This window comes from Typopeltis vanoorti, chromosome 3 (assembly GCF_054136105.1).
Source record: "Typopeltis vanoorti isolate ZY-2024b chromosome 3, IOZ_Tvanoo_1.0, whole genome shotgun sequence".
In the NCBI taxonomy this organism is placed as follows: domain Eukaryota; kingdom Metazoa; phylum Arthropoda; class Arachnida; order Uropygi; family Thelyphonidae; genus Typopeltis; species Typopeltis vanoorti.
In genome coordinates this window covers 38,095,188-38,119,519 of record NC_143551.1, presented here as the reverse complement: position 1 = coordinate 38,119,519, position 24,332 = coordinate 38,095,188, and the positions used below count along the sequence as shown (strand labels likewise).

The 24,332-nt window shown below is 40.0% G+C and overlaps 1 protein-coding gene across 2 annotated transcripts in view; it reads left to right on the top strand.

Annotated features, from left to right (window-relative positions):
• The window catches only part of LOC150108059 (cystathionine gamma-lyase-like), a 228,190-nt gene that overhangs the window by 80,159 nt on the left and 123,699 nt on the right, over window positions 1-24,332 (top strand). For both annotated transcript variants that reach the window (XM_090415555.1, XM_090415556.1), the window contains exon 4: window positions 3,126-3,235. In XM_090415555.1, the coding sequence (XP_090271681.1) occupies window positions 3,126-3,235 (110 nt within the window). The remainder of the gene's footprint in view (window positions 1-3,125; window positions 3,236-24,332) is intronic.

Below are 24,332 nucleotides of genomic sequence, written 5' to 3'. Positions count from 1 at the left end.
ATTCACGAGATTGAACGATCTTTATGAACTGTTCATTAAGTATCTCTACCACACATTCTGCATCAGCTGTCTTTATACCATTTTATCCAATCAATGTCATCCTTCGTAGTGGCCCTTGTACAGAACCTTGAGGTACTCCACTTGTCATTCTCCTTCTGAATTCTACTCCACAATATACTCTCTGGTGTCTATCTGTCAGCTTCCCCTCCCCCAATCCATACTTCTGGCTTCATATTCATTCTCATTTGCTTCACCTTTTGTAATAGTTTTCCATGTGGTATTCTGCCAAAAGCCTTTGCAAAGTCCAACAGTACCATGTGCTTGATCCAATTCTACTGTCACTTTATTATAAAATGTGAATTAAATGCCTAAGACAGGGCCTACCCTTTACAAAGCCATGCTGTCTACTATCGAGTATGATATCCCTATTCTTCCGCTGTTGGATTCTACTTTTAACCAACTTTTCCAATACTTTAACAACCAGTCCTAATAGTTCTGTAGTTTGCTACTTTTGTCTTGGAGCTACCATTATATAATGGAACTATCTTACCCTCTTTCCATTCCCTTGGAACCCTACCAGATTTGAGACTAAGATTGAACAACTTCATCATTGAACAACAGAGGCAATGCTGATTCTCTTGTGCATTTACATATTACATGGGCTGACATTCCATCCAGTCCCACTACTGTATTCACATTGATATTTTTCAATATCCTGTACATCTCCTGTTCATCTGCCTCAATTTTGACAAGCATCTTTGTCACATCAGCTACTGCAAAATCACCACTTGGATGATACACCTTTGCAAAATGATAATTTAGCAACTCAACAATTTCTTTTGCCTCTGTCACTTCTTACCATCAGCATTGATTAAATTCATCCTACCATAGCCATTTTTCCCCCTACTTTTTTTTTTTTTTTTTTAAAAAGAACTCTTTTGGATTTATTTTGGCCTGCTAGCTAATTTTCTTTCATAATCTGATTTGGCTTTTCTTACCATACTAGTTACCTTTCTTGTTTGCTCTTTGTACTTCTTTTGAGTATACTAATAATTTTTTTCTTTATATTATCTATATGATAACCATTTAATTTTCGGTTCTAGTAACACATCAACAGAATAAACAATTTAAGAAGTGTCATCATCTATTGAGAAAACAGCAAATTAGATATAAGTATACTCACTTTTCCCAATTATGTGTATACAGAAGTGGGAATTGTCATCTGTGCATTAGCTGCTGAGGTTATATTTTGCTGCTCAAGTAAGAAAACGTGGGTAGGAATGTGGTACACCAGAATGCAAAACATATTTTTATAAAAGCATATAAACAGAAAGTTGTATAAGTAGTGTATGTGTGAGCAAGGGAGTGAGAAGTAGGCTTTTTGCACTGAGAAGGGTTAGTAAGTGGAATTCATTTGCTTTGGGTGTAGTGGGTGCAGAAATGGTGAATGAACTTAAGGCATAATTCAATGATGAATCATGGAGATCTAATGTTACTAATAATAAGAATAATAATATTAACAGTGACCTAAGAGTGTGATAAGTGTCAGCAGGATAGCAGGATAGGATCCTCTAGTTTGTCACTTTTTTTTTTTTTTTTTTTACTATACTTACCTTTGATAATACACATATATCTAGACAAGATAATATATATCTCTTTGTAGCTTTATTTTGGTATATGCTATTACGTTTCCTCCTCAGCATATAAGAAAATAGATATTCTGTTTCATCCAGTCATTACTTCGCCTCTAATTAACCATCACTCCTCTATAAATCCATCCAAAGATAGCATACTTTTCTCGCTGTTATCCACAATAACTCTCTAAAATTCAAAACTCACTGTAGGGAGCAGTTAGGTTGATACTTTCATAAACATATTCAGTTTCTATTGGACACATTTTCTTCATATACTTCCAGTTTGCATTAGTAATTCAAATATTTTAAATCTGTTAAAACACATGCTGCAATCATCATATGCGCTTCTATTCTAAATTGCAGAACAAATTTTTTTCTCTATTCATCTTCTTTACTGCTGTTCTTTTCAACAAATTTCTTTAATATATTTAGATCATACCAAAGCATTTTATTTAAATATATTCAAATCAAGAGATTTTTCATAGAATGGGAGAGAAGGAGGGTAGAACAAGAGGTCATCACTGGAAACTGTATAAGGAGGATGTGAGTAGAGGAGTGAGGAGTAGGGTCTTTGCATGGAGAGTGGTTGGTGAGTAGAATGCATTGCCTGAGTGTGTTGAGCATGTAGACACATTGAGTCAGTTTAAAGCACGGTTGGATGAGCATTGTGTGCAATAGTGCATTGTGTGTACCTCCCATGATGAGTCTCTGATTCCATGGAGGTCAAATGGTAATAATAATAATAATAATAATAATAATAAATGTTATCTTCTAATTGCTCTTTTTTTCTTTCTAGGTTACAACCATCCATAATAGAGTTCTATAGGTTAAAACCACCTTGAGACTGCCAAACTGGAAAGAGAGAGAGAGAGAGAGAGTGAAAAGATGGTATCAGTGCAGAATCATATTATGAAGATATCAGAAATTAAATTGACATCATTAGCATTCAAGAATGTGAGCAGAGCTAATTTAAAGTGATATGTCACATAAACAAAATGGACAAAATAAGATAGTTGATCAAAGATCAGAGATCACAGATATGAGGTTTGAAAAAAAATAAAGTAAGTGAGCAAAGAGATGGCATCAAATCAGTATACTAAGAAAAACGAAAATGTTAGAAAGAAACTCAACTTTGTTAGCTAGGCAACAACATTGAATTTCTAGGTGGATTGATGCAGAATTGGATCTGACAGTATTGGAGATCTGACATATAATAGGATTAATCAGGAAAAAAATTATTAACAGGAAGCTAATAAAAATATATTACAGATCTTGCTATTCACTCCCCTTCTGAACAGAAATATTTTAATTAAATATATTTCTTAGATCAAAAGAATCTTTAATTTTAAATTATCTAACTGTTTTTAAATATAAAAATATTATCACTTTTAGAAAGAACAGAAAGTGCAGTTAGAAATATAATAATAATTTGGTAAGTAATATCTGTATTTGAGTGTTATTAATGTCCATTAAATTTCTTTTCTTTATTAGGCACAAACAAATACTTTCATGATATTGAAAACACTATGGGAATTACTGCATCGTTTGTTGATTCCAGAAACCCATGCAATATAGATGATGCCATTCAGCCATCCACAAAGGTATATGCATATAAATAAATATAAGCAACATTAGCATAGGCATAATTAAACATAAGCTGAGTGATTATAGATGGTTCCCTCTCTTTGAGTTTCACCACCAATGCTGGGGTGCCTCAAGTCTCTGTTTTCTCACTTGCTTTCTTTCTCCTATACATAAATCACCTATAGATAGTTTGTCCACGATAGTTTGTCCACTCATCTGACAAACCATGTGGTACCCTGACATCACATGCTACAAGATCATCTACAACTGTTCTGTGAAAAACCTCTTCAATGTTAATCTGATAAAAACCCCTTATATGTTTACTCTGAAAATGGGATGAGGTACTCATCTCAAAATATGTTTGTCATATTAAATAATTTATTTTCCCTCAGTATTTTTATATGTGTATCTATCCATTATGAAAGTCATCATGAGCTACTGACTTAGAAAGTGCAAAATAGGGTGAAAAGAATATGGGATGATTTAGTCAAGAAGGAATATTATTATTATTACCCCAAGACCTCATGGAGTCAAAGACTCATCTGGGAGGTCCTTTTATCACACACACAGCTCATCATACCATGGGATCATATGTTTCAGGGAAAAGATATGGGAATTTTTTAGGATACATCTAAATAAGAGAAGGAAGATACAAGTAGGAGAAAGAGTGATTACGGAAACATAACTTTACTTATTGCTGATGGAAGGACAGTGACAGAAGCAGAAGAAATAGATCACTAAGAGATCACTTTGCAAGGTATATCATCCAGGTGGTGACTTTGCAGCTACTGAGGTGACAGTGACTGATGTGAGCATTAGGGTTGATGAACTGGAGGTACTCAGTATATTGAAAAATATCGACGAAAGCAGTGGGCCTGAATGGTATGTTAGCTCATGTGCTTTAAGAATGCAAGTGAACTGGCAGTGCCTCTGGCGAAGTTGTTTAATCCAAGTCTCAGCTCTGGCAAGGTTTCAAGGGAGTAGAAAGAGGGTAAGATAGTTCCATTACATAAAGGTAGCTTCAAGACACAAGTAGCAAATTGCAGACCAGTTAGTATCTCTGGAGTGGTGGTTAAAGTATTGGAAAAGTTGGTTAAAATAAAAATCAGGAATAGGTAGATAGGATTATGGGGGCAGCATGCCTTTTTAAAAGAGAGGTCCTACCTAAAATGGCAGAGGGATTAGATAAAGGAAATGGCTACACCATGATACTACTAGAAGAGGCTAGTGTTAAATCTTGAATGAAGGAGTAATTTATTGTACTATATTTCATTCAGATTTAACAAATATCAAAACTCTCGGAGAAATACTTGTATATTGGTAAGGGTGAAATTGATTAAAATAACGATAAAATCCATGATTTAAAATTTTCCTTATGTAATATAATATTAAGTGTCTTTGTGAATACAACTGAGGTTGAAAATAGGTAAAAAAATTGTTAGTATGCTGAAGTTTAGATCAAAGTTACAGACGAGATAAGCGGATTAAAAATATGTCCAGAGGCAGTCACGTACGCAAGGTCTAAAAGGCGTGCAGGAGTTTCCCATGGACACGCAAAGAGGAGTGATGGCATGGAATGCAGAAGAATTAGGTGCTGGGTAAAAAGAATGATGTAATAGGGAGAATATCACAGTAGTGAATATATAGAGCTTGGAAACGCCAACTCGGGCTTTTTTCCATCTTGTTCCTGTCGTTCCCGGAGAAGGAAGTTTGAGTGCGGTCGAGAAGGACGATGTCCATAGGCAGCTATGTGGTCAGACAGAGATCCAGCGCTAGCATAGGCCTCGGCACAGCAGTATAATCAGCGTAGACCAAGATGATGTGTGGAACCACATGGACCGATCCCCACAGACCAACTTTGCCTACATCGAAGGAAATGAATCGTGATCATATTCACTAGCCAGTCTTTTCTGAAAACAGTAAACCAGAGGAAGAAACAACAAGCCATAAGAATATAACAGATGATTGAAAGAGAACGCTAGAGTGATCCTAATGCCCTGGTAATGTAAGAACGTTTTTAAATCTTTTGTATATACAGGAATGTTAGATTGTAACGAAGATAGGAACTGATAAGTTATTGGACTGTCGAAGTATAAGAGGACTATAGCATCTGATCCACATATAGAATGTTATAGTTCTGTGCATGAGGACTTGCAAAGTGTTGTGATTGAATATATAGTTTTGTTATAGTCAGATAGTTCCTGAGACCAAGATTTGGTAAATGACTCCCTATGAATGTTCAGTAATTAGAAGGAATTCATAATGTGTTTAGTATTAGATATTGTTTCATGTTGAGACAGATTAAGAATGCCCAGGTTAAACCTGCATGATTGAATTAGTTTAGTTAAGTAATTATCAGTAATTGTACCATATCTTTTAATGAATAAATCCTTTCTTGTCAACCTAACAACTTGCCTGATCTATGTGCTCAGTGCACCACTCATAAAGTAGAACCTGTGTGAATCAAAATTTTGTCGATAGCCACGACTGCAGTGAAATTAAGACACATAAGTTTTTGGTGAAAATTGGAATACCAATTGTGTGAATATTGAATATTGTGCCATTCTGAGTGTTCCTCCCAGACGACGAAGCTTCTATAGTCTAATAATTTTGGATGGCGCAGCATTAACAAATAAATTTTTCCAAAATTAGAAACTGGGTTAATACCAGAATTATAACAAAGGGATTGGCTCTAGCCTGAAGCAGTGTCTTTGTTAACAGTGCGGTGCACTATCATTCAATACGTTTATAGCGGCCAGCAGATAGAGAATTAATAAGACTTGTATGAGTAAGGAATTAATGAGACTTAAGAGAGAATTAAGAGAGACAAATGAGTAAGTAAGGTAGATAGATAAGAGTATATATCAACACAACGTAATTTTACAAAAGGTGCAGACAGTAGGATAATTGAAGATTTCATTGGAGATTTAGTAAGATATAGGTAAATATAAACATAAGAAAAAAAAATTACAGGTATAAAAATAACAAAATATAAAAATATTTATCATTGTGGCAAGGACAAGGCATGTCCTGTTCCACAGAACTAAGTCTAGGCCTAACCATGGATACGCCATATGATGAACTTAATTTTAAAGAACTTCTGGCAATATTTAAACATGTAGGCAATCTACTGCACACCAAAATGGCCAGGAAAAGTTGTAATTCATCAGATAAAAGAAGTTGATACAGATGACCCTCAACTCTCAGTACTTCTCCCCAGCATCCTCCAAGACAGCACCAGCAAACTAGCAACTGATGACAATCCTCTTGCAGACCACAGTGATTACCAGGAGGTCCGTGCTCACAAGAAATGCAAAACTGCAGCCTCTGAACCACTTAAAGAGGACGGAATGGAAGAAGACAGTCCCATTCCAGAGGCTTCTGCCTCCACTAGAGAAAAGATACCTCTGATTATTCTTCGTGAAAAACAAAGATGGATATCCAATCTACAGATCTCATATAACAGATGGTATCAAAATTTAACCTAGGTCAGTGATGGATTATAAAAGACTAACAGGTGAATTGAATGCCAGAGGCTTGGGTCAGAGAAAAATCTCCAAGTAGTGATCAGAGGTGTATCTGAAGATGTATCCACTGAAGAAGTGGCTGTGGATCTGCACCAGCAGGACTTACCACCCATTAAGGTCAGCAGAATGACCAAAAAAGACAAGACTCCAATGCCACTGGTACTTGTAGAGATCAGTCAAACTTATAAACATATATATGACCTGACGTCCATCTGTGGACTGAAAATCACTCTAGAACCATTAAGGAAAAGGGCTTCAATTGGGCAGTGCCACAGATGTCAGAAATTTGGCCATGCCCAGAAAATGTGCAAGGCTGATTTTAAATGTTTAAAATGTGGGGACAGCCACCCAACAAATACATGCATTAAGCCAAAAACCACCCTGGCTAAATGTGCCAACTGTGGCAGTCTTCACACTGCCAACTACAAAGGATGCACTCACAACCCAAGAAATAGAAAATCAGAGGCAGAAACATATCTTCCTCCCTCAACAGGTCTAAATCAGAGATTACTGATTCACAGCCTCTCAAAGATCAACATAAAGGATCAGAAGCCCATCTGCCGAAGTCAGAGGTCCTCAAAAAGAAAAACTCAGCATCAACAGACAAGGACATATGCTGATGTAGATCATCCCAAACAGACATCCCTGGATCAGTCAACACCACATACAAATCTGACAGCTATCATTACCTCTTCTCTGGCAAATATGATGTTAGATTTTAGCAGATCGATCCAACCCCTCACCATGCTCTACTAATAGATTTCTTAAGGATATACAAGCCATCATCTCAGCACTCACTCATGAAGAGAAATAAATTAAAACCAGACTCACTAGAGATCATCACATGGAATGTGAACGGCCTGAGGAGTAAGAGCTTAGATTTCCAGGACTTCACCCAAAGACATCACCCGGATGTTCTTTTACTGAGCGAAACACATCTAAGACCTTCAGACTACCCCAAAATTAGGGGATATCAACTGTACAGAACAGACAGACTGTCCCACAGAGGTGGCACTGCCATTTTCATTAAGAATTACATCGCTCATCATTCTATAAACATCCCTCCTATCACTAACCTCGAGGTCACTGGCATTGAGATTCTCACGTGTTCAGCTGGCAAACTAAAAATCTTCTCAGCATATAATCCTCCACAAAAAATATTACTCTCCTCAGATTTGAAAGCCATATTGGATACCAGAGAGCCTACCATCATGGCCGAGACTTAAATGCCAAGCATCAAGTCTGGAATAGCCGTTCCACCAACAAAAACGGACACATACTAGAAAACTATGCTGGATTCAACCTGCTTGTTGTAGGTCCCGCCAAACCCACCCATCACAAAACGTATGGCCAGGCTGATATCTTGGACATAGCCATACTACAGCATATCAGACTTCAATACAGTATAATGACAATTAATGATCTATCATCTGACCACAATCCAATTCTGTTAAAGTTGGGAAACCAAGATAAACTGTCTCCCCCCCCCACACACACTCATTCATTCCTTTCCTTGGGAAAGGCAGTCCAAGGTACTCCCAAAATATATTGGTCCTGTACCCATCATAAAATCCAAAGAGGAAATTGAAATAGCCGTAAAAGATCTAACTGAACAGATTAAAGCAGCCTGTGCAGCACTTACTATCTCTGCAACTACCTGCAGATCCAACCACTTGCCAGAAGATATTATGAATCTCATCAAGGAGAAAAACAAAGCAAGAAAAAGATACCACAACACCAGGGTGCCACAAGACAGGCAGATCTTGAACAGACTCAACTCCGCAGTGAGAGATGTCCTTACAGCCCATAGAAGTCAACTTTGGGAAAAAAAAAATTGACCTCCATCTCTCTTGATAACCACTCCATTTGGAATCTTATCAGAAAGATTAAAAACAGAAATAAAACTCTTCCCCCCCCCCCCTCCAAACAGATTCAGGCCTCATCCACACCAATGCAGATAAAGCTGAAGCAATAGCAAAACATTTAGAAAAGCAATGTAAACCTTCATACGATCATCTCGATTTCAATCATATATATATAAGATCCACTGACATGTCAGATGTTCACTTAAATCTCCTATCACATATTCCACTCAAGCTGCACCCACATCACCTGCTGAATATATGATATAATCAAGAAGTTTAAGAACAAAAAAGGTCCCCAGACCTGACGGTATCTCCAACAAGGTGTTAAAGCTACTACCTCGCAGAGCTATTGTGCATCTGACAAATATAATTAACTCCATCCTTCACTACAAATATTTCCCTTCCTACTAGAAACTGGCAGACATAATGCCAATCCATAAACCTGGAAAAGACCCTCGATTGCCTCAGTTACAGACCAATCAGCCTCATCTCAAACCTGGGCAAAATTGCTGAGAAAGTAATTCTCACCAGATTCCAAGAATCAGTACACCAGCTAAATATTCTTCCTGAGGAGCAGTTTGGGTTCCATCAATATACAGATTGGTGGAATATATCACCACGGGTTTTAACTGGCATCAATGCGTCAATGCACCATAAGGTTTGGCATTATGGTTTGCTATACAAACTGATATCAACTGGCACCAATGGGAATCATTTATCTAATCAAGTCATACCTCCTTGATAGGCGCATGCAAGTTAGGATGTGTGGGACAGTTTTGTCACAAAAATGCATCTTGGCTGGAGTTCTACAAGGATCCTTACTAGCACCGATGCTATTTTCCAGATATACTCGTGTGATATCCCGCACAACCCATTGTCATCAATCAAAGCCCTATATGCAGATGATACAGTGATATTGGCCAGATTTTTAAAGCTGCACCTACCATCAAGAAATTGCAATAAACCTATTCCTAATCGAACAATATTTCGTCAAATGGCAACTCCAAGTGAATCCTCAGAAGAACGTAGCCATCCTATTCTCTAGAACAGGGGTTCCCAACCTTTTTGTTTCCTAGAGCACATTCTAAAATACCGATTGGGCGGCAGGCACCATCTATTTTTTCAAGCAAATTTTTTGAATTCTTTTGTTAAATGAATACATACAAAGTTTACATTATAATCAAATGTTTTATTACTTGAAAGTTTACATTATAAAAGTTTACATTATATAAAAATTTAAATATATATATGTAAGTTAGTGTGATCTTTGGCATTGCATTTCATTGGCCAGTGCTTCATAATTAGGAGAATATGATGATATTCCAGTTCTTAAACTAGAATGAACAATTTCGAATGCGTGTCTACTTTACATTATATGCGTTTAATACTCGTCGTGTGTCATTAACGCATGCATCATATAGCATGCTATGAATTGTTGCGTGATTATTTCAAACTATACGGCACACGGTTGAACAGTGGCGGGTACACACAAATTAGTCGACGGGCGCCATGGTGCCTGCAGGCATAGGGTTGGGAATCCCTGCTCTAGAAGATCAATGATTCCTACTGAAGATATCCTCCTATTCAGCACAAAAATCCCATGGCTAAATGGGATCAAATATCTTGGCATACTATTGGACAGAAAACTAATTTCAGCTCCCATATCAAGACTCTGTGCAAATACATCAAAAACCATAGCCCAGCTCTACCCGCTAATTAACAGAAACAGCAAGCTGAGCACCAGAATCAAACTACTTATATATAAACTGATGGTTCATCCAATACTCACCTATGCTTCTCCGGCCTGGAGTCATATCACTAATACTAATATTCTTAAGTTACAACATGTGCAAAACAACAAATGTCTCAGAATGATCCAGAATGCCCCATGGTTCGTATGAACTGTGCAACTTCATTGTGACACAAATGTCCCCTATATTTACACTTTCGTGAAGACTATAGCAACCAAATTCTTCTCAAAAGCATCTGTGCACCCTAACAAACTGATCCAACTGGCTGCAAATTATGATGCAATGGATTATTTCAAACATAAAAGACCAAAAGCCATCCTAAACTACAATACTGAGAACTGATCTCCAAGCCCACTCAGGGTGAGCAATTAGCTCAAAGTTTTCTCTGCTCACAGTTTCTCTCAAGATAGCAGGGAATATGAAAAGCATGTGCTTCATCCCTTAGGTCAGTAATGTTGTAAGTTGTAACCTTGGTATCACTTCTGGGTGTGGCTAGCACTGATGAGATCTATAATTAATGAATTAAAATACAATTTGTGGAAGATTAAAAAGAAACATGTATTTGAAAACCAGCAATATGACATCCAATTGCTTTATAATATTTGTATTGCGGAATTTTTATTGTTCAGTCAGACGATTTTTGTATTTAGAAAGAAGCATTCTAGGAGATATCAAATTTATGACTAGAGGGCATAAAACACCCCACATTGTGCAATATTCACCAGGGAGAGATAAAATTCTGTTTATTCTTGCTATGAGAGGTTTTTTTAAATAGTTTCATCTTCTTTATTCAATGTGGTCTTATAGTTAATTGCAGGGATGACTGGAGAGAAATCCCAGGCAGAGAAGGCCAACTGAAGGCAGTTAACTGAGATTGGGCTAACTACCTGGGTATAAGTCATCCCTGCACTTTAGTTTCAATTAGTCTTTTGGTTGTTCATCTATATGAGATTGGTGAAAAAGGAAAACTGATAGCCTTTGGCTATATTATTATTATTATTAAACAAGACCTCATGGAGTCAAAGACTCATCTAGGAGGTCCTTTTATCTCACACACATCTCATCATACCGAGTCTTAAACATATTCAAACTCCTTGCAGACACCACACTCTCAGGCAAGGCATTCCAATCATTCACAACTCTGCACGAAAAAAACCTGCCTCTCACTCCCCTACTCACACCCTCTTTATACAGTTTCCAGGGATGACCTCTGGTTCTCCCCTGATCTCCCACTATTCTCTGTAGAACTTCTCCACCATTGATCCTATAACAACCCCTTACCAACTTGTAGGTCTCTATCATATCTCCCCTCTTCCTTCTCTCCACTAGACTCTGCAAATTACATCTTTTCAATCTTTCCTCATACTCGACATTCCAGAGGTCAGAAACTACCTTAGTCAGTCGCCTTTGGACCCTTTCCAACATCTCTTCATCCTTCTGAAAACCAGGTGACCAATATGATGATATAAAAGAGCTGAGGCCTTTTCTCTATCTCTCATGCTATTTATCTGTCTTTTCTTTCTCCTAATACTAACTACTCTAGGCCTATGATGAGCAATCCCTTTACTTTTTCACCTCAATAAAGGTTGAAACCAGTCTGGAAAGCAGCTCTTCCCATAAGTCATAGCATTAATGATGTCTGTAAGGATATGTGCTTTGCATTATGAGGATACTAAGGTAACTGATGTGAACTCATTATTCACATCGGTTATATATAAGTAGCCCAGTTGTAAAGTTACTTCGCACACAAACTTTGTGTGCTTACAGTTGATAAAGGATGAAACCAAGAATATAATTGCTTGGCATTTTTAATTTATACTATAACCAAGTGAAAAAACTTTCAACTGGCAAAGAAAGCTTGTTTTGGTAATTTTTCCTGTCCCATTCTATTTAAGTGGCCATGCAATCTTGATTAGCTCTACTAACACATTCCTAAATGCTGAAAATGGCAAATTCTTTCCTAACATATGTGATACGATCTGTTTACTTCACTAATCTCTGTCTCTCAGAACTCTCATATCAGAGGTCTCAAGTCTTTGATCAAGTGTTTCATTTCTAACCCGGCTCTCAGATTCATAAGTTAAAATTGGTCTGAGCACTGTCTTGTATACAGCTAATTTAAGTGTTTTGAGTAATTTCTTTCTTATTCCATATAAATTTATTCAGCTGACTTCCTACCATAACAGATTTATTAATTCTGTTATCTGTTTTCATATTTAATTTGCCATCTTCATAAAAATTGTGCCTAAATGGCTGTAATGTTTTTCTTGTTCTATAGGTTCGCCATGAGGTTTTCAATCTTTCTGCCTATTTTCATTGTCTTTGTCTGTTTATTACTGATTTTCATACCAAACCTACTACAACAATTATTCAATTTAGTCAGGGAATCTTGCAGACTTGTGCTGGATTTATTCAGAAATATAACATCATCTGCATAAAGTAAAGAGCTAATATTAACATCACAATTTTGATATGAGATTTAATACCACTTTCTTTCATAATGTGATCCATAAAATTATTATTATTATTATTCAGGCCTCCATGGAGTCAAAAGACTCATCAAGGGGAGGTCCCCCCCCTAAGAAACACAAAGTCTATCATACCCCCTCCTTAAACTCATTGACCATTCTCGCTCTCACCACTCCATCAGGCAATGCATTCTATGGTTCAACCATCCTCTATGTAAAGAAACCACTCCTCACTGTCTTGCTCACAGTTTCCTTTCGTAACTTCCAGGGATGGCCTCTTTTCATCACTCCTTCCCGCTGTTCAACCAAGCGAAAGAACTCTCCACTGTCAACCCTGTAACTACCTCTCAACAGTTTAAAAGTCTCAGTCATATCACCTCTCCTTCTTCTATCCACCAAACTCTGCAGTCCACATTCCCTCAGCCAATCCTCATAACCAAAAGTGTACAGTCCTGAAACCATTTTTGTCATCCGTCTTTGTACCCTTTCCACAGTAATGGAGCTGAATTGGTGGACTGTTCAAATTCTATGAAATATGATGATAATATGATATCCTGACTGATATTGACTAATGCAAAGTGAGTGATGATGATGGGAGATTTTGTTATAGCAATGTATAAATTGGGTAGAGGAAACAGCATGCAGCAGTAAAAGAATGGAATTTCTGGAATTCTGTAGGGACAGATACCCTTGGCAACAGTGTAGTAGTGGGAACATGATAATCAGGATTTTGGATTTGGTCCTAGCACCAGAAGATCTGTTCATAACTGAGATGTCATGAACAGATCTCCCGACTTAGAAGATGAAAGGGCATATGGGAGTATCAAGATGAAATGGATTTATGTGGAATTATAAGGTAAGCAACAATAATAGAAATTAGCTTGAGACATTATGGTAGTTGGGTGACCAGTACAGATGATGATGTAGAACTCTTTCATGATCAATATTAGGCTGTTGCATCTACTAAAGCCAATTTTATTCCTGGAGCAACAGGGAGTGTTGTTTTCGTATTTATAAGTAAAGTAATTACTCCAACACGTGTTTTGTCTCCATAAATTCTTCACAATGAAGGGAGAGTCGAAGGATTAGAAGTTAATGAAGAGGATGTATTTCAAATACTAAGCATGCTAGGTGTCAGTATGGCAGTGGGATTTCACCACATGTTTAGTGTTTTCAATGAAATTCAAAACTTTATTACAGTGTGCTGTAGCAAACAGTGTGTGTGTGTGTGTGTGTGTGTGTGTGTGTGTGTGTGTGTGTGTGTGTGTGTGTGTGTGTGTGTGTGTGTGTGTGTGTGTGTGTGTGTGTGTATCATCCACAAAAAAATCTCATCCACAAAAAGTTGTTAGCTGTAGTACATTAATATAAGTACTAATATTAGTAATACTTTGCATACATGTGAGTTGGATAATCCATAAATCCTAGCTTAGAGACTAAACTTAGAACTTTTCAAGCCACGTCAGGTCTCCAGTGTGCATGATAGTGGTCCTGCACCAGATGATGAAATACATCTATCACCTAATGACATTCACAAAACATTCATCCCTCTAGTGAGATTTGAACCCACAGCAAAAGCATCATTAATGTTATTTCTTTCATCATCTTCGTCTTCTTCCTGTCCAGGCAGGCTAAGTGGCCTGTTCTGGACTCAATTATTTATTTATTATTATATTTTTTTGTATTACCTTCAACTACACCTTTCTAGGACTTACGCTATAATTAGACTGTGCTGTTCTGTTATAGTTCATGACTTCACGTCAACATCATTAATCTTTGTTATTATATGCTTGTACTTGTTATCCTATATTTCATACTGAAAATGCTTGTGATATGCTTGACAAAAATTCTATGAATATAAAGTTATTTTTTACATAAGTAATCCACATTATTATTATTATTATTACCCTAAGATCCCATGGAGTCAGAGACTCATCTAGGAGGTCCATTTGTCATATGCACAGCTCATTATAACATGCCTTAAACACACTCAAATTCTCTGCAGACATTACACTCTCAGACAAGGCTTTCCAATCATTCACAGCTCTAATTGCACAAAACCTGCTTCTCACTCCCTTGTTCACACCCTCCTTATAGAGCTTTCAGGGATGACCTCTTATTCTCCCCTGATTTCTGTAAAACCTCTTCAACATTGACTCTATAACAATCCCTTACTAACTTGTAGGTCTCTATCATATCACCCCTCTTCCTCCTATCCACTAGACTCTGTAGCTTACATCTTCTCAAGCTTTCCTCATATTTGACATTCCAGATATCAGAAACTATGTTAATCAGTTGCCTCTGGACACTTTCCAACATCTCTTCATCATTTTGAAAACCAGGTGACCAAAACTGCACACAGCAGTCCATGTGCAACCTAATCAGAGCCTTATACAATGGAACAAGAATTTCCTTGTATAAGTCAGCATCCTCCACATCATTCCCAGAATTCGTTGTGTTGTCCTCACAATTTTGGTAATGTATCCTCTAAATTTTAGATCCCTATTTACCATCGCTCCAAGATCTCTTATTTCCTCCACCTCCAACAATATATCCCCACCAAGCATAAATTCTACATCCCAACTTTGTTTCCCAAATTTTAAAACCTTACAATTTGCAACATTGAACTGATATTCTCACTTCTGTGCCCATTCACTCAATCTGTTCAAGTCTTCTTGTAAGGCCACAACATATACTCTATTCTTCATAATTCTTCCCAAATTTGCATCATCATCACCAGCAAACAACTGAATATGCCCATCCAAATCCTCGCCAATATCATTACCATACAACTTAAACAGCAGTGGCCCTAAAACAGACCCCCTGAGGCACACCACTAGTGACTTTTATCTTCCGAAATATTGCCCCCCCCCCATACACAACTTGCTGATACCTATCAGATAGCCAATCTCTAATCTAATGCACTAATCTAATATCCAACCCCATCCACTGTAGTTTGACTATCACCTTATCATGTGGTAATCTATCAAAAGCTTTTCAAAATCTGAGTATACTACTGTGTATCCTTCTCCTCTATTCAATGAAGCTGTCACCTTATTGTAATAAGTAAGTAGATTGTTAAAGCCGATGTCACTTCATACAGGATAAACAGGGAATTAAAATTTAGAGGACACATTTGCCAAAATTATGAGGACAACACAACGAATTCTGGGAATGATGTGGAGAATGCTGACTTATAGAAGTAAAGGAATTCTTGTTTCATTGTATAAGTCTCTGATATTTAACCTGTATGAAGTGACACAATCTTGCTCTCTTTCCACTCTTTAGGAACTTGACCAAGTGCAAGACTCATATTAAACAAATACGTCAATGCAGATGCCAACCCCCTGGCACATTCCTTCAAACTATGTGGTGATATATTATCAAGACCCACAACCTTATTAACGTCAAGTTTGCTAAATTCCCCATACACCTCTTGCTCACTTGCAGTCAGTCTCTCTCTTCCTCATCATGAACTGCTCTCAAACTCTCCATGATGTCACATTCAGAAGCATGAAAGACCTTTATGAACTGCTCTCAAACTATCTATGATGTCACATTTACAAGCATGAAAGACCTTTATGAACTGCTCATTAAGTATCTCAACTATATTCTCTGCATCATTGTTCCATTTTTTCCAATCATTGTCATCCTTCGATAATCGTTTTTTTTTTTCTTTTTGCAGGCTCTACATATCAAAAGAACTCCCTAGGATTCCTTTTGGCTTCATTAACTAACTGTTGCTTATACTTCACTTTTACTACCCTTACCAATCAAGCCCTCCTTGCCTGTTCTTTGTAATTCTCATGGAATTGATTATTACCGTTATTATGCTGCCTCCATAATACTTTTTCCCCTCTGTATCCATGCTTAATTTCTATGAAATAGATGAATGAAGAGATTAAGCATAGCTTATTTTCCTTCTGACCCTTGGAATATATTTAGACATTGCTTCTACTAGACAGTTCTTGGAAATCCCCTAAGCTGCATTGATCTCCTTTCCAACTAACTCCTTTCTCTGCTACACCTGCAAGCTGTCTCCTGAACTCCTGATAATCATCATCCTTGTAGTTCCACATATAATCTTTCCTCACAGAAGTGTTCACACTGCTGGCAACCACCCAGATAATCACTTTATGGTCACTCTCACCAACTGGAGGGTGTTTTAACACCTCATTTACAATTACATCCTCTGATGAGATGATCAAATCCAAGACCCTCAATCCTTGTGTACCCTGTATTATATACTGCCTGAGGTAATTATCCCTCAGAAACTCATTTTCTTAACTTCCAGTTGCTACATCATCATCCCAGTCTATGTTGCCATAATTAAAATCGCCCATAATGATCATCCCTTTTCTTATTTGCTTGGCTAATTTGATTATTTTTCATGTCACTACCATCCACATTACCAGGTCTATAAAAACATTTGACTAGTATTTCATTCTATTCACCTCTGTCTCACACCATTCTGCCTCAAAACTACCCACTATTTCACTCTTGCATCTCTACCTTGTATGGATATTACTCTTTCTCTGCCACCAATAGCACTCCTCTACCTTTCTATCTTCACGAAACGCATCATACCCTTCCATCTCTATTCCTGTCAGGATGTCATCCTCATCAAACCATGTCTCACTTATTCCAACAATTCTAGGGTGACTCATTTAATGCAACTATTTCATTTGCTTTTTGTTTCTTACACTTATAGCACTTGTATACAAACACAGCAGTTCATTCCTGGATCTATAGCAAGTTCCACTGATACCACTTATTAGACGTGACTTCTCCATACTTAACTTGAGCCATTTCTTTTTTCTCCTTATTCATCTTAAAATCTTTTTCAAATCCAACTGTGTTACTTTGATCCCAGGTCATCCCTTTCCCTTTTTGTCTATACATTCATTCATATCCTCTTGGAGCATCAACTTTTCTCACGCCATGTTTCCTTGTTCATCCTGAGCTTCCTCATTTCCCTGTTTGTTTTGCACACTTGTTCTCTCATTCTCTATAATCATGCTGCTTATTTGAGTGCAGATTCATTCTCTGCACTCATTTCTCTACCTTCCAGCAGCAGCAGTTTCTCCAAGTGACTCACACAAAACCATTTAAATGAGGTCCAACACTCTTATACAGTTCAATTTGCCTTTGAAACTCATTCCACACATTAGCAAACTGCACTCCTTTCTCCTCACACATTTTTGCTAACATATAATTTATAATCATCGCACTCTGCTTCATTTCATTACTTTCATACCTGGGCAACACACTGACTATCCTTCCTATCATACTATTATCCATCTCAGCAACCTCCTGATTGCTGAGATGGATAAAGCAATCTAGCATATTCTTTGTTACCATCAAGTCATTTGTCCCTATTACCACTACCAACTTTTTTTGTTCACTTAATTTTGTTCACAAAATCCAATGGCTCAATCACTCTGTTCATTCTTTCTCCAGGAAAACAAACTTTATACATCCTCTCATCCACCACATCTCTAATAATCAAATCTCCATACAACACCACTCACGGGTCTTTCGGTACCTCTTTCATACCAATATTATTCATTTTCATCATTTTCACTCTTCCATACATATCTCAAATTCTCTTAACTTCATTCCACATCCATTTAATTTCTTGCCTCATCTTAACCAATTCAATTTTCAAATCTTGCATCACATTTTTGCTCTCATTCACTCTCTCAATATTATGCTTGTTCGCAGTCAACACTGCTCACCACCTTACCTTTAATTGCTCTTGGTTATTCAACTTCCGTTACAATAAATTTAGTTTAATCCTTTATCCAAGTGTGAGCAAACAAAGTTTTCACCTGAAAGTATCTTCAGGACTGGGGTAAGATAGTACAACACCAGGCAACTCGTTGCAAAGGTGGAGCAAGCTTACATCATTCCTATCTCAGTATCTCCCATAATGCAAAACACATCTCCTTGCAGTTATGTATAATGTTATACATTAAGGGAAGGGCCACTACCCAGACTAGTTTCGACCTTTATTGAGGTGGGTGAGAGTAAAGAATAAACCAATCATCGGCCTATTGAAAAAATAATTGAGTCAGAGTGTCCCCGAAGAGAAGTAAAAGAGGGGTAAGGAAGTGACAGAGAGGTAAAGGTGGGGTGCTGGGGGGGAGGGGAGGGGAATAGGATGGGAAGGGTGGGTGGGGAGGTAGGGGTAGAGAAAAAGAAGAAAAATAGGCCTCAGCTTATTATTCACATCTTGCTAGCTTAAGGCTATCAAATGATATTTCCTCACCCTCCTCGGAGATCTGCCTCAAGAAATCAAAAGGACCACGGAGGTAGCCAGTGCCCAGGTGACCCGCTCCTTCAGGGCAGCCCACCTCGAGTAGGCTTGCGCTGCCTGGGTTTTTCCTCCGAACTACCTCCGTGGGAGACCAGGAAACAAAACAGACCTCGGGGGGGGGGACACAGAGACCAAGAAGATGACTCGGAGTGGAGCTGGTGCTGCAGATGGAGATCTTAAAGCAGCAGCAGGCAGAACTTGATGGTGTTGTTTCTGACAGTACACAGGATTGGAGGTGAACACCACTTGTTGTTAAATTTGGTATCACCCAAAGCCTCTCTCTCGAGATGTAAAAACCTCCTTAAGGAGCCATAGAACATGTAGATGACGATCCGAGAGAGATCCAACAGACTGGGAGGATTAGCATAGTTGGAAAATTTTTTTCTAACCTTCCAGATGTGATATTTAAATTCATTGATGATAAATACTAGTAACTTCTGCCTGTTGTCGGCTGGTGGAGCAAACTGCAGGAAGATCACTTGCTCCTGCAGTAGGAGGGGGATGTGGAGCACATCGCTTAGCCTCCTCCAGATGAAGACGGAAATGGGACACCCGTAGAAAGCATGCTCTACGGTGTCCGGGCTCCGGCAGAAGCTATATAATGGGTCCCAGTTGTTGTTGAACCACCACTATTCACATTGACTGGAAGGTGTCCATAGGCTATCCTCCAGGCCAGGTCCTTTCTCGATGGGTAACCTCGATGTTTAGAGAGGTGGCAGAAGAGGATGTCGTTGTTGTTGATTCCTAGATCCGGAATGTCAGTACGAAGGATGTTAAGGAGATGATCATACCACATCTTGCTGTTCCGGATCCCGGCAGTGTTGACACCCGACGATCGGAGTTGTTGTACTAGCTGCAAAGTCTATTGTAATCCTCTGGAACAATATCCACCTTGAGACCCTGGTGGGCTGGGATCACAAAACAGGGAAGCTTAAAGCCTAAGAAATACTGCACAGGATAGCTGCAGGGATGGTTGGTCTGTAGTATCCTGCTAAGATGGAAGGCGGTATTGCTCAGGTATTTGATGTTAAGGACGGGGAGGCCAAAGCCCCCCAGCTTCTCCGAAAGTTGAAGGATCTTCATGTCAACCTCCTGGCGTAGACTTCCCCAGAAGAACTTCAAGGGTTTCCTGTAAAGCCGAAGTTCTTGACCTCGCTGATGTTTGTTATATTCACGACGTGCTGGTACATAGGGCACAAGATGGTCTTGATGACAGTAGCCCTGGAGGAGAGCGATAGCTGTCCGTTTGTCCAGTCCTTGAGACGCTCGACTGTGGTGTTGATAAGTTGTTGAACATCGAGCATGGGCTCTGCTGCAAATGGGACCCCCAGGATGGTGAGGGGGTCTCCTGTAGGGACGAGACCCATGGGGATGTTGTTTAGGTCCCAGACTCCATACGTATTGATCTTAGTTTTGTCGGAGTTGGGTTTTAACCCCGACACTTTGAACCTCTCTAAGATGTTGAAGAAGTTCTGTATAGAGTCATCCCTAAGGGTGCCCACCACATCGTCCACATATGCAATTACTTTGTAGTCATCCGTGGTGAGCAGTAGTGGAATCCCTCTCACAGCACGTGAGCTGTTGACTGCCCATAGAAATGGCTCAAGGGCTAGTGCAAAAAGCAGTAGACTGAGGGGACACCCTTGTTTGACCCCTTTCTGGATGTTAATGGGGTCGAAAAGGTGTCTGTTGACAAGGAGGCAGGTAGAGCTGTTCATGTAGCTTCCCCTGATGATGGAAAGCAGTCCGCTGCTGACCCCGACTTTCTGCCGGATGTTAAACAGAAAGGAGTGCCGGACGCTGTCGAATGCTCAGTTGAGATCGATGGTCAACAGTGCCATTGAGTACATCTCGTTGACCAGACGTAGCAGTTCTCAGATGAGGATGAGATTAAACTTCATCAATCAGCCAGGAACACCATACACTTATGTGCTGTTGATGACGTACCTCATCCCAAGCTTCAGTCTGTCATTGAGAACATGGGCGAGGATCTTGTAGTCCGTGTTCGACAGACTGATGGGCCTCCAGTTTTTGATGTTGGCTGGATCCCTGTTGACTTTGGAGATGAATACTGTATGGCATTCCATGAATTCTCGCGGCACGTTCCCTGTGTTGAGAAAGTTGTTGAATAGTGCCACGAGAATGGGGAGGATGTAGTCCCAGGCTTCCCGATAGAGTTCTGTGCTTAGTCTGTCTGGCCCAGGCGCTTTCTTCGTACGGCACTGCTTGAAGGCTGATGTTATTTCAGCCGCTGTGATTGGTGCATCCAACCCTGCTTGGATGTGCACAGGGAAGGGGTCAATATTCCAACAGGAGTAATCTTGGGGGGTACTGTTGTCCTGGTAGAGGGTGTTGTAGTACCCCCAGAAGGCCTTCAGGATGTAGGGTGTTGTGGTGTAAGTACACCTGCCTTCAGTGATGGTGGTGATGTTTCTCTCCTGTCGAAAATTGACGTAGCGCCTGTTGTAGAAAGCAGCCGATTGCCTGTCTTCCGAGCGGAGGTGGAGTCGGATCTTGGTGTTCTTGTCTTCCACCTGCTTCTGTCTCTCCACTTCAATGTTGAGATTAATGTCACGAATGGCATTGTGACATAGAAAACCTTGGCGTTGGCTGGCCACGAACCAGCTTCTTTCCTTGTATAAATCGCGAAGCCGAGATCTTCTGAGGGAGGCACGTTCTAGGCCCTATTTTATCATGTTTTCTTTGATGTTAGATTTTAGTTGTGCCCACGAGTCCCAGTCCCAGCCAGCGGTGCTCCAAGTGGAGCACAGTTGGTTAAGCTTAGCCGAGAACAAGGACTGGAAGTCTGGTAGTAACTTCCAGGGGCCCGGACCAACTTCTACTGCTTCTAGTGGATGATATGTGAGCACAACCATTTTGTGGTCCGAGATGGTATAATTAATTTGAACGTGCCTTATGGCTTCGGATCTGGAGACAAGGGAGGGTGACAAATAGAACCGGTCGAGCCGCATGCCGATACCTTGGCCTGTCCACGCACAATCCCAATAGTAGGGGTTGTGAGCCCTCCAGATATCCATCAGCTGGAGATTCCTGAGGTGAATTTCCAGTTGCCTGTAGCCAGCAGTACCTGTATTGAGATTACCCCCCACTTTATCGTAGGCCGGGTCCGCCACGCAGTTAAAGTCCCCCATCAGGATGACGTGATGGGTGCATTATAAGTAAGTGTAAAGTGACTGGAAGAAAGTTGATCTTGATATTGGATCTGCCGGGGCGTAGATGTTAATGTACCTAGTAGTACAGCCCTGGAGGGGGGGGGGGGGGCTAGCATAAGTACCCTGACCCCGGCGCTGTTTCTGTTGCCGAAGCTCCAAAATGATGTTACGGGGTACTTATGGCTTAGTTCCTGCATGTCCTTGTAATGGAAAAAGTGTGTTTCCTGCAGGAACAAAACGCTAGCATGAGCTTCCACACCTCCTCTTGTTTAGATGGTGAGCGGAGCCCTCTGATGTTGAGCGAGGCAACACAAAAAGGGGGGTGGCGGCATTATGATGTTTTACGTTATTATACCCAGCCTAGATCCTTGATTCGCAGTTGCTTGACATATTTTCTTAAGGCTTCAATTTGTGGGGGGGGAGGAGGTAGTATATCCCACACCCTGCAGACCGGCTTCCAATTCTGCACACGAGCTCGAGAGGACCTCGAACTCATGATGACTACTAATTGATTGTTCACTATTTGATGGGCAAAGCAGTTGAACTGGGAGCTGGTGTGTTTGCTAATTTTAAAGCTAATGCTCTCTCATGGCGGGAAGGGGGTTTCCACCTCCATTTCGGACTCAGATTTTGTTGTGGCTGTGCTTTTTTCTGGAGCGGCTTCGATGTTTTTTCCCCATTTTAGGGGAAGCCTGCTCCTTCCTTTTCTTAGGAGGTTCTTTGGGGGGTGGAAGTTGATGTTTCCCTTCCTCTGTCTTCTGTTCTTCTACAGGGTGGACGCTGACTATTACAGGGGAAATCTTAGAAGCGTCTGCAGACGAAGCCTCCTCCGATGTTGTTCAGGGGGGGAGATAGCTGGTGGAGTGTTATTCTTAGCTTCATCTACAGGGTGGACGCTGATTATTACAGGGGAAATCTTAGAAGCGTCTACAGACGAAGCCTCCTCCGATGTTGTTGAGGGGGGAGATAGCTGGTGGAGTGTTATCCTTAGCATCATCTGTACCCTCGGTTGTTCGTTGCTCCTCCGTCACTGGTAGTGGTACGGTGGAAATGACCGATGGGAGGACTGTTTTCTCAGCTGATGTTGTTGCTGGGGGAAAACAGTATCCTCTGCTGTTGATGGTGCAGGACGTTTCGTAATTTTCCCTAGAGCTGTTTGAGAGAATGTTTTCTCCCCGATGGTGTTGAGGAGTACCAGAAATTCACCGGCGTCTCGAGCAGGCTGCGGGTTCAATGGTTCGATTGGTGCCCCTGCCTGCTCTGCAAATGTGCGCAGAGGACACGATGTTATTTTGTGCTCTGTATTGGAGCACTTTCGGCAGGGGTGTGGGCACTGGCTGGAGATGTGCACGACGCCGACGCAGTTGAAACACTTGGCTCGGGGGCAGTAACTACCCAGATGTTCAGTCGAGCCACATCACAGATACTGTCTTTGTATCCCGGGATAATTAACCATGACACGCGACGTGCCGATGGTAACAAGGTTGAGCACTGGCTGTCGCATGTCCATGGTAAAGGTAACTTCGCCGGAGTACTAGGCGGGGGTCCTCCTTAGAGATGCTCTTCCTTATATTACTCACTTTCCCCCATTTACTGAAAGTTTGTACTAGCACATCTTCTCCGGCTTCTAAATATTCCATAGGGAAGCGGTCGATCTTAATTTGACGTACTTGCGACCCCACAATGGTAGTGGTCACCTGCTTCCCTTGGACAGGGAAACCCTTCAGAAGTTGATCTCTCGAAGCTAAGTTCTTTACTATTATGAGAAATCGTCCTCCTCCATACGGGGTGAAGGAATAGATGTTAGAAACTCCTATTATCTCCTTAAGGGCTGTAGTTAATGCTCTGGGATCCTCCATTCCTGGAATCTCCACTCCTAATATCTGGGTCCTGGAGGGGGACGGGGATTACTCTGCTCATCATTAGTCTCTGCGTTCTAAAAAAAAAAGAGAAAAATTAAGAATCCTAAGACTCTGAAAGAAAATCCCGTAGTGCATATAAACGCACTACCAGC